The sequence below is a fragment of the Heptranchias perlo genome, unplaced genomic scaffold (genome assembly GCF_035084215.1).
Source record: "Heptranchias perlo isolate sHepPer1 unplaced genomic scaffold, sHepPer1.hap1 HAP1_SCAFFOLD_1286, whole genome shotgun sequence".
Taxonomy (NCBI): domain Eukaryota; kingdom Metazoa; phylum Chordata; class Chondrichthyes; order Hexanchiformes; family Hexanchidae; genus Heptranchias; species Heptranchias perlo.
In genome coordinates, this window is record NW_027138523.1 from 29,562 (window position 1) to 41,384 (window position 11,823).

At 52.3% G+C, this 11,823-nt stretch overlaps 1 protein-coding gene and 1 long non-coding RNA gene across 2 annotated transcripts; both read left to right on the plus strand.

The window, feature by feature from the left end:
• The first annotated feature begins 534 nt into the window (after positions 1–534).
• LOC137308321 (spidroin-1-like) lies at positions 535–2,656 on the plus strand. The gene is made up of 2 exons (XM_067977114.1): positions 535–1,517; positions 2,476–2,656. Exons 1-2 carry the CDS (start codon positions 535–537, stop codon positions 2,654–2,656), a joined length of 1,164 nt encoding a protein of 387 aa, XP_067833215.1.
• Positions 2,657–4,541: 1,885 nt separating this feature from the next.
• LOC137308322 (uncharacterized) lies at positions 4,542–10,915 on the plus strand. Its single transcript, XR_010959496.1, has 3 exons — positions 4,542–4,649; positions 8,679–8,756; positions 10,821–10,915. It is a non-coding gene; the product is annotated as an uncharacterized lncRNA (long non-coding RNA).
• The last annotated feature ends 908 nt before the right edge of the window (positions 10,916–11,823 follow it).

The following is an 11,823-nucleotide window of genomic DNA, read 5'->3' on the forward strand; positions in this document are numbered from 1 at the left end:
GGTGGGCAGAAAAGTGGCAAATGGAATTCAATCCGGAGAAGTGTGAGGTAATGCATTTGGGGAGAGCAAACAAGGCAAGGGAATACACAATAAATGGGAGGATACTGAGAGGTGTAGAGGAAGAGAGGGACCTTGGAGTGCATGTCCACAGATCCCTGAAGGTAGCAGGACAGGTAGATAAGGTGGTTAAGGCGGCAGACGGGATACTTTCCTTTATTAGCCGAGGCACAGAATATAAGAGCAGGGAGGTTATGCTGGAACTGTATAAAACACTGGTTAGACCACAGCTTGAGTACTGTGTACAGTTCTGGTCACCACATTACAGGAAGGATGTGATTGCACTAGAGAGGATACAGAGGAGATTTACGAGGGTGTTGCCAGGACTGGAGAATTTTAGCTATGAGGAAAGATTGGATAGGCTGGGGTTGTTTTCTTTGGAACAGAGGAGGCTGAGGGGAGATTTAATTGAGGTGTATAAAATTATGAGGGGCCCAGACAGAGTGGATAGGAAGGACCTATTTCCCTTATCATTCTATGATTAGCGCGGGGTTCGGGAGCGCGGGGTTCAGGAGCGCGGGGTACACGGGGTTCGGGAGCGCGGGGTTCGGGAGCGCGGGGTTCAGGAGCGCGGGGTACACGGGGTTCGGGAGCGCGGGGTTCAGGAGCGCGGGGTACACGGGGTTCGGGAGCGCGGGGTTCAGGAGCGCGGGGTACACGGGGTTCGGGAGCGCGGGGTTCGGGAGCGCGGGGTTCGGGAGCGCGGGGTACACGGGGTTCGGGAGCGCGGGGTTCGGGAGCGCGGGGTACACGGGGTTCGGGAGCGCGGGGTTCGGGAGCGCGGGGTTCGGTTCGGGGTACGCGGGGTTCGGGAACGCGGGGTTCGGGAGCGCGGGGTTCGGTTCGGGGTACGCGGGGTTCGGGAGCGCGGGGTACGCGGGGTTCGGGAGCGCGGGGTTCGGGAGCGCGGGGTACGCGGGGTTCGGGAGCGCGGGGTACGCGGGGTTCGGGAGCGCGGGGTACGCGGGGTTCGGGAGCGCGGGGTACGCGGGGTTCGGGTACGCGGGGTTCGGGAGCGCGGGGTACGCGGGGTTCGGGAGCGCGGGGTACGCGGGGTTCGGGAGCGCGGGGTACGCGGGGTTCGGGTACGCGGGGTTCGGGAGCGCGGGGTACGCGGGGTTCGGGAGCGCGGGGTTCGGGAGCGCGGGGTTCGGGAGCGCGGGGTTCGGGAGCGCGGGGTTCGGGAGCGCGGGGTTCGGGAGCGCGGGGTTCGGGAGCGCGGGGTTCGGGAGCGCGGGGTTCGGGAGCGCGGGGTTCGGGAGCGCGGGGTTCGGGAGCGCGGGGTTCGGGAGCGTGGGGTACACGGGGTTCGGGAGCACGGGGTTCGGGAACGGGGGGTTCGGGAGCGCGGGGTACACGGGGTTCGGCAGCGCGGGGTTCGGGAGCGCGGGGTTCGGGAACGGGGGGTTCGGGAGCGCGGGGTACACGGGGTTCGGCAGCGCGGGGTTCGGGAACGTGGGGTACGCCAGTTTCAGGAGCTTGTGAGGTCGACCATTTTTGATCAAGAAAGGATAGATGTGAGTATTTTTTGAATGGTGAAAAGCTCGGAACAGTGGCGGTCGAAAGAGATATTACGGGGTCCGTGTACACATTAAAAGGTAGTAGTCAGGTATAAAAAATAATCACAAAGACTAATGGAATGTGAGCCTTTCTATCTGGAGGTCTAGACTATTAAGGGGAGGAAGTTTTGCTCCAGCTGCACAAAGCCCTGGTTAGAGCACGTCTGGAGTACTGTGTAGAGTTCTGGGCACCGCACTGAGAAAGGATATACTGGCCCTGGAAGGAGTGCAGCCCAGATTCACCAGAATATTACCAGGACTCCAAGGGTTAGACTATGAGGAGAGATTTGTAAGAATTTTACTTACTTTACTTTTAAGGTTGCAACTGGCACAAATCGACAGTAAGACCAATTCATTCAAAACAACTTAGAAAGATTTATTAAAGACATGCATCCATACAGTTTAACAAACGAGTCAGTAAAGTCCAGACATGATACAGGCTTTAATTCCCGTTTTTCCCTTGGATGAGGGAGCGCACTGACTCGGGATCCTTAACTTCTTTTTCTCGTTCCTGTTCTGGCCTTTAGGGAACGTCCTCACCTCCTTCCTGGCTCGTTGACCTTCTCCGCCGTGTGGTCTGAACTGGGCGCCCCTCTTCAGCCCATTTCTGGGTGCATGGCCACCTTGTGCACAATCCCATTGGACCCGGTGATTGGGCCTCAGCTGCATGGCCATCTTTCAATGGGTCTCTTTGCTCATGTACAGGCCTTGGCCGATAGATTAAGTCCCTTGTTTAGCTGGTGCTGGGCCGTGATTAGATTAATCTGCCGTCTGCCACCCCCTGAACCACTCAGGAGTGTGTGCTCGTTGGACCTCTTCCTGTCCAAGCCATGCTTCACTTCCTTGCCGTGTTCGGCAGGGCGGTCGCGTCAGACTCCAGCCATTCAGGGAAAAGACAGAGGAGTTCTTGCTGCTCAGCATCCCCCCACTGCCCCGCCATCGTCCGAGGCAGCATGGCCATCCGAGGCCTGTACACCCCCTGCCCCACCGCCATCGTCCGAGGCAGCATGGCCATCCGAGGCCTGTACACCATCGTCTGAGGCAGCATGGCCATCCGAGGCCTCTACACCCCCTGCCCCACCGCCATCGTCCGAGGCAGCATGGCCATCCGAGGCCTCTACACCCCTGCCCCACCGCCATCGTCCGAGGCAGCATGGCCATCCGAGGCCTCTACACCCCCTGCCCCACCGCCATCGTCCGAGGCAGCATGGCCATCCGAGGCCTCTACACCCCCTGCCCCACCGCCATCGTCCGAGGCAGCATGGCCATCCGAGGCCTCTACACCCCCTGCCCCACCGCCATCGTCCGAGGCAGCATGGCCATCCGAGGCCTGTACACCATCGTCTGAGGCAGCATGGCCATCCGAGGCCTGTACACCCCCTGCCCCACCGCCATCGTCCGAGGCAGCATGGCCATCCGAGGCCTGTACACCATCGTCTGAGGCAGCATGGCCATCCGAGGCCTCTACACCCCCTGCCCCACCGCCATCGTCCGAGGCAGCATGGCCATCCGAGGCCTGTACACCATCGTCTGAGGCAGCATGGCCATCCGAGGCCTGTACACCCCCTGCCCCACCGCCATCGTCTGAGGGAGCATGGCCATCCGAGGCCTCTACACCCCCTGCCCCACCGCCATCGTCTGAGGGAGCATGGCCATCCGAGGCCTCTACACCACCCTGAGAGTCCCAGTGTTGGGGGGGGAGGAGGAGATCATTCACACCCTCATTGTTTGAACAACTCACGAATTCCTATTACAGTGACGGGCCCTCCGCGCCGTGGCGGTGACGGGCCCTCCGCGCCGTGGCGGTGACGGGCCCTCCGCGCCGTGGCGGTGACGGGCCCTCCGCGCCGTGGCGGTGACGGGGCCGCCCCCGTTATTTTTCCTACAGATTACATAAACGAGGCTTGAATTCCCTGGAATATTGAAGGTTAAGGGGTGATTTGATTTAGGATTTTGAAAGGAATTGATCGGGTAGATAGAGAGAAACTTTTTCCGCTGGTGGGGGAGTCGAGGACAAGGGGACATAACCTGAAAATCAGAGCCAGGCCATTCAGGAGAGAAGTTAAGAAACACTTCTTCACACAAAGGGTGGTGGAAGTGTGGAACTCTCTCCCACTAAAAGCAGGAGATACTCGCTCAATGAATAATTAAAAATCTGAGATCGATCGATTTTTTGCTTGCCGACAGTATTAAGGGATATGGGGTCAGGGCTGTAAATGGAGTGAAGATACAAATTAGCCATGACCTAATGGCAGAACAGGCTCGAGGGGCTGAATGGCCTCCTGCTGTTCCTGTAGGTGGTTCAGTGAGACGGGCTGTGTGATGCTGGTACATTGCCCACAATCGACCTTATACTTGAGTGATTGATTTGTTAATGTTATTAACTGATCGATGACCCCCAGCTCTGTGAGGACCGTCCTCATTGATCGAATTAACTGATCGATGACCCCCAGCTCTGTGAGGACCGACCTCATTGATCGAATTAACTGATCGATGACCCCCAGCTCTGTGAGGACCGTCCTCATTGATCGAATTAACTGATCGATGACCCCCAGCTCTGTGAGGACCGTCCTCATTGATCGAATTAACTGATCGATGACCCCCAGCTCTGTGAGGACCGTCCTCATTGATTGAATTAACTGATCGATGACCCCCAGCTCTGTGAGGACCGTCCTCATTGATTGAATTAACTGATCGATGACCCCCAGCTCTGTGAGGACCGACCTCATTGATCGAATTAACTGATCGATGACCCCCAGCTCTGTGAGGACCGACCTCATTGATCGAATTAACTGATCGATGACCCCCAGCTCTGTGAGGACCGTCCTCATTGATCGAATTAACTGATCGATGACCCCCAGCTCTGTGAGGACCGACCTCATTGATCGAATTAACTTTTAACTGGAAATTCTTTTTGCAGAGAAGGACTACAAGAGCCTGTGTGATAAGCAGCCTATCGGGAGGCTGCTGTTTCGCCAGTTCTGTGAGACTCGGCCTGAGTTGTTGCACTGTGTGAAGTTTCTGGATTCGGTGGTAAGTGTCGTAGTCGTGTGTGAGTGAGTGTGATATCTCACAACTGCCTCAGTCTTGTGCAGCCTGTTCTTACTTTTCTCACCAATTGTTAATGCCTCCCTCACCCCTCCCGCTCTGATAGTCTTTGCCTCCTTGGTTTCACTGCAACTAATTACCAGGTCCAAGAGACTATTCTGATGTGGGAGGCTTCACATCGTGTGGCGGCAGGCCATTCAGTTTGCGTCCTGACCCGGCCCTGACCTGGACCCACATGCTGGGGGCACTGGATTAGGATCAGGAGCACGGACCCCTCGCTGATGTTTCTTTTATCCCCTGGTGTAACTTGGAGCACAGACTGTCTCCTGAGAGCGGTCCTGGCCGAGATGGGCCTGCTCACCGCAGACTGGGGCTTATATTCGTACCAGTCCGCCTGTATTTTACAGCCCACTCTGATCAAAGGACTTTAAAAACCAGCAAAGGATGACTAAAAGAATAATAAAGAGGGAGAAAATAAATTATGAGAATAAACTAGCAAGAAATATAAAAACTGACAATAAAAGCTTCTACAAGTATATAAAAAGGAAGAGGGTAGCTAAAGTAAACATTGGTCCCTTGGAGGATGAGACTGGGGAAATAATAACGGAAAACAAGGAAATGGCAGAGGAATTGAACAGATATTTTGTATCTGTCTTCACAGTAGAAGACACTAATAATATACCAATAATAGTAGAAAATCAAGGGGCAAAGGGGAGGGAGGAACTAAAAACAATCACTATCACTAGAGAAAAAGTACTAGGTAAACTAATGGGTCTAAAGGCTGACAAGTCCCCTGGACCTGATGGCTTGCATCCGAGGGTCTTCAAGGAAGTGGCTACAGAGATAGTGGATGCATTGGTTGTAATCTTCCAGAATTCACTAGATTCTGGAAAGGTCCCAGCGGATTGGAAAATTGTAAACGTAACACCCCGATTCAAGAAGGGAGTGAGACAGAAAGCAGGTAACTATAGACCAGTTAGCCTCACATCTGTCATTGGGAAAATGCTAGAATCCATTATTAAGGAAGTAGTAGCAGGACATTTGGAGACTCATAATACAATCAAGGAGAGTCAACATGGTTTTATGAAGGGGAAATCACGTCTGACAAATTTATTAGAGTTCTTTGAGAAAGTAACGGGCTGGGTGGATAAAGGGGAACCAATGGATGCAGTATATTTGGATTTCCATAAGGCATTTGATAAGGTGCCACATAAAAGATTACTGCACAAGATAAGAGCTCATAGTGTTGGGGGTAATATACTGGCATGGATAGAGGATTGGCTAACTAACAGAAAACAAAGAGTCAGGATAAAAGGGTCATTTTCAAAATGGCAATCTGTAACTAGTGGGGTGCCGCAGGGCTCAGTGCTGGGGGCCTCAACTATTTACAATAAATATCAATGACTTGGATGAAGGAACAGAGTGTCTTGTGGCCAAATTTGCTGATGATACAAAGATAGGTGAAAAAGCAAGTTGTAATGAGGACACAAAGTGTCTGCGAAGGGATATTGAGGTTAAGCGAATGGGCAAAAATTTGGCAGATGGAATATAATGTGGGAAAATGTGAAGTCATCCACTTTGGGAGGAAAAATAAAAAAGCAAAATATTATTTGAATGGAGAAATACTACAAAATGCTGCAGTACAGAGGGATCTGGGTGTCCTCGTACATGAAACACAAAAAGTCAAAATACAGGTGCAGAGGTAATCCGGAAGGCAAACGGAATATTGGCCTTTATTTCGAGGGGGATGGAGTATAAAAGCAGGGAAGTCTTGCTATAACTGTACAGGGTGCTGGTGAGACCACACCTGGAGTACTGCGTACAGTTCTGGTGCCCTTATTTAAGGAAGGACATACTTGCATTGGAGGCAGTTCAGAGAAGGTTCACTTGGTTGATTCCGGGTATGGAAGGGTTGTCTTATGAGGAAAGATTGAACAGGTTGGGTCTGTACTCATTGGAGTTTAGAAGAATGAGAGGAGATCTTATTGAAACATACAAGATTCTGAGGGGACTCGATAGGGTTTGCTGAGAGGATGTTACCCCTCATGGGGGAATCTAAAACGAGGGGGCATAGTCTTAGAATAAGGGGTTGCCTGTTTAAGATGGAAATGAAGAGGAATTTCTTCTCTGAGGGTCGTGAATCTTTGGAATTCTTTACCCCAAAAAGCTGTGGAGGCTGAGTCATTGAATACATTCAAGGCTGAGTTAGACAAATTTTTGATCAGCAAAGGAGTCAAAGGATATGGGGAAAGGGCGGGAAAGTGGAGTGGAGGTAAAAATCAGATCAGCCATGATCTCATTAAATGGCAGAGCAGGCTCGAGGGGCCGAATGGCCTACTCCTGCTCCTATCTCTTATGGTCTTATGGTCACAGATCGAATCATGTACATTTATATCATACAAACTTAGAAACATAGAAAATAGGAGCAGGAGTAGGCCATTCGGCCCTTCGAGCCTGCTCCACCATTCAATATGATCATGGCTGATCCTCTATCTCAATACCATATTCCCGCTCTCTCCCCATACCCCTTGATGCCTTTTGTGTCCAGAAATCTATCTATCTCCTTCTTAAATATATTCAGTGACTTGGCCTCCACTGCCTTCTGTGGTAGAGAATTCCACAGGTTCACCACCCTCTGAGTGAAGAAATTTCTCCTCATCTCAGTCCTAAATGTCCTACCCCGTATCCTGAGACTGTGACCCCTGGGTCTAGACCCCCAGCCAGGGGAAACATCCTCCCTGCATCCAGTCTGTCTCGTCCTGTCAGAATTTTATACATTTCAATGAGATCTCCTCTCATTCTTCTAAACTCGAGTGAATACAGGCCGAGTCGACCCAATCTCTCCTCATACGACAGTCCTGCCATCCCAGGAATCAGTCTGGTGAACCTTCGCTGCACTCCCTCTCTCTATGGCAAGGACATCCTTCCTCAGGTAAGGAGACCAAAACTGCACACAATACTCCAGGTGTGGTCTCACCAGGGCCCTGTATAACTGCAGTAAGACATTCTTGCTCCTGTACTCAAATCCTCTTGCAATGAAGGCCAACATACCATTTGCCTTCCTAACTGCTTGTTGTACCTGCATGTTTGCTTTCAGTGACTGATGTACAAGAACACTCAGGTCCCTTTGTACATCAACATTTCCCAATCTATCACCATTCTGTTTTTCCTTCCACAGTGGATAACTTCACATTTATCCATGTTATACTGCATCTGCCATGTATTTGCCCACTTTCGCTCCTCCCCCCACCTCCCCCTCCCCCCACCTCCCCCCTCCCCCCTCCCCCTTGTGCATCCCTGATTTTAATCGTTCCAACATTGGTGGCCGTGCCTTCAGCTGCCTCGGCCCAAAGCTCTGGAATTCCCTCCCTGAACCTCTCCACCTCCCTCTTTCCTCCTTTAAGACTCTCCTTATAACCTCCCTCTTTGACCGTGCTCGAGGCCCCTCCTCCTAGTGTACGCCTTGGCTCGGTGCCCAATGATTTACGACATGAAATTTACCTCAGAAATGTAAGTTGTTGCTTCCTGAGTATTGCACTGGTCTCTGTGTACCTACCTGTAAACCTCTTGTCAATCTCAGCCATTAGTTGGTATTTGCGTGATCCCATTCCTTGTCTGTAGACTGGACTCCGACTGATGACGGTGTCTGTCTGTAGACTGGACTCCGACTGATGACGGTGTCTGTCTGTAGACTGGACTCCGACTGATGACGGTGTCTGTCTGTAGACTGGACTCCGACTGATGACGGTGTCTGTCTGTAGACTGGACTCCGACTGATGACGGTGTCTGTCTGTAGACTGGACTCCCGACTGATGACGGTGTCTGTCTGTAGACTGGACTCCGACTGATGACGGTGTCTGTCTGTAGACTGGACTCCGACTGATGACGGTGTCTGTCTGTAGACTGGACTCCGACTGATGACGGTGTCTGTCTGTAGACTGGACTCCGACTGATGACGGTGTCTGTCTGTAGACTGGACTCCGACTGATGATGTGGTGTTTTCTTTCTCTGTAGGCAGACTATGAGGTGACTCCAGATGTGAAGAGAAAGGACTGTGGTCAGTGCCTGGTGGACAAGTTTCTGAATCCCAAGGTATTGCCCTCGCCTCCATCCCTCACCCTGTGCCAAATATGGTCAAATCCTCCCTCAAAACGCAGACGGTGACAAATGTGTTGTGAAATATTGCTTGACTCCTGGAGCCCTGTGCACCAGGGATACTGTACCTGGTACACAGTGGGCACAGGCCCTGACCCTGATCAATATTGCTTGACTCCTGGAGCCCTGTGCACCAGGGATACTGTACCTGGTACACAGTGGGCACAGGCCCTGACCCTGATCAATATTGCTTGACTCCTGGAGCCCTGTGCACCAGGGATACTGTACCTGGTACACAGTGGGCACAGGCCCTGACCCTGATCAATATTGCTTGACTCCTGGAGCCCTGTGCACCAGGGATACTGTACCTGGTACACAGTGGGCACAGGCCCTGACCCTGATCAATATTGCTGGACTCCTGGAGCCCTGTGTACACCGGGGATACTGTACCTGGTACACAGTGGGCACAGGCCCTGACCCTGATCAATATTGCTGGACTCCTGGAGCCCTGTGCACCAGGGATACTGTACCTGGTACACAGTGGGCACAGGCCCTGACCCTGATCAATATTGCTTGACTCCTGGAGCCCTGTGCACCAGGGATACTGTACCTGGTACACAGTGGGCACAGGCCCTGACCCTGATCAATATTGCTGGACTCCTGGAGCCCTGTGCACCAGGGATACTGTACCTGGTACACAGTGGGCACAGGCCCTGACCCTGATCAATATTGCTTGACTCCTGGAGCCCTGTGCACCAGGGATACTGTACCTGGTACACAGTGGGCACAGGCCCTGACCCTGATCAATATTGCTGGACTCCTGGAGCCCTGTGCACCAGGGATACTGTACCTGGTACACAGTGGGCACAGGCCCTGACCCTGATCAATATTGCTTGACTCCTGGAGCCCTGTGCACCAGGGATACTGTACCTGGTACACAGTGGGCACAGGCCCTGACCCTGATCAATATTGCTGGACTCCTGGAGCCCTGTGTACACCGGGGATACTGTACCTGGTACACAGTGGGCACAGGCCCTGACCCTGATCAATATTGCTGGACTCCTGGAGCCCTGTACACCAGGGATACTGTACCTGGTACACAGTGGGCACAGGCCCTGACCCTGATCAATATTGCTGGACTCCTGGAGCTCTGTGTACACCGGGGATACTGTACCTGGTACACAGTGGGCACAGGCCCTGACCCTGATCAATATTGCTGGACTCCTGGAGCTCTGTGTACACCAGGGATACTGTACCTGGTACACAGTGGGCACAGGCCCTGACCCTGATCAATATTGCTGGACTCCTGGAGCTCTGTGTACACCAGGGATACTGTACCTGGTACACAGTGGGCACAGGCCCTGACCCTGATCAATATTGCTTGACTCCTGGAGCCCTGTGTACACCAGGGATACTGTACCTGGTACACAGTGGGCACAGGCCCTGACCCTGATCAATATTGCTTGACTCCTGGAGCCCTGTGTACACCAGGGATACTGTACCTGGTACACAGTGGGCACAGGCCCTGACCCTGATCAATATTGCTTGACTCCTGGAGCTCTGTGTACACCGGGGATACTGTACCTGGTACACAGTGGGCACAGGCCCTGACCCTGATCAATATTGCTGGACTCCTGGAGCTCTGTGTACACCGGGGATACTGTACCTGGTACACAGTGGGCACAGGCCCTGACCCTGATCAATATTGCTGGACTCCTGGAGCTCTGTGTACACCAGGGATACTGTACCTGGTACACAGTGGGCACAGGCCCTGACCCTGATCAATATTGCTGGACTCCTGGAGCTCTGTGTACACCGGGGATACTGTACCTGGTACACAGTGGGCACAGGCCCTGACCCTGATCAATATTGCTGGACTCCTGGAGCTCTGTGTACACCAGGGATACTGTACCTGGTACACAGTGGGCACAGGCCCTGACCCTGATTTATCTGGCTGCTCCTTGTATGTTGGGAATGGGTATGTTTTTATTGCCGATGGGGAAGTTGTTGGGTTGAAGTGAAGTTTCTGTGGTGCTGAATTAGTTTTTTTTTTCTCTTCAGTCTCCTGATTATATTTCTGAGATCCCCACTGACCTGAGGAGTCATTGTTTGGAAGACTTGGAAAATGGAGCCTCCAAAGAGCTGTTCAAGGGGTGTCAGAAGTGAGTCTGGCTGAGAGAAGCTGTGGTTAAGGTCGTGTACATCGGCAGCTCAATGTCTCGAGTGATTCAGGTCTATCGGAGTTTCTTCTATGGGTCCCGTCAATTCATAGAATCCTCCAGCCCAGAAGGGGGCCGTTCGGCCCATCGTGCCTGTGCCAGCTCTTTGAACGAGCTATCCAATTAGTCCCACACTTTTTTCCCCATAGCCTTGCCAATTATTCCTCTTCAAACATGTCCAATTGGCTTTTGAAAGTTCCCATGGAATCTCCCCCAATCAGGAAGTGTGTTCCAGATCATAACAGCCCTCTGTGTGAAAACATTTCTCTTCTTTTCCCCTCAAGTTTTTTTGGCCAATTATTTGAAATCTGTGTCCTCTGGTTACCGACCCTCCTGTCACTGGAAACAGTTTCTCCTTATTTACTCTGTCAAAACCGTTGATAATTTTGAACACCTCAATCAAATCTCCCCTTAACCTTCTCTGTTCCAAGGAGAACAATCCCAGCTTCTCCAGTCTCTCCACAAAACTGGTCCCAGGGATGAGGGACTTCAATCTAGTAAATCTCTTCTGCACCCTCTCTAAGGCCTTCACACCTTTCCTAAAGTGCGGTGCCCGGAACTGGACTCAATCCTCCAGCTGAGGCCTAACCAGTGATCTGGAAAGGTTTAGCGTGACTTCCTTGTTTTTGTATTCAGTGCCCCTATTTAGAAAGCCAAGTATCCCAAACGCTTTCTAAACCACCTTATCAATTTGCCCTGCCACCTTCAATGATTTGTGAATATGCCCCCCCCCCCCCACCTCCCCAGGTCCCTCTGCTGTTGCACCCCCTTGAACTGGTACCATTTAGTTTATACGGCCTCTCCATGTTGTTCCTCCCAAAGTGCACCACTTCACACTCATCCGC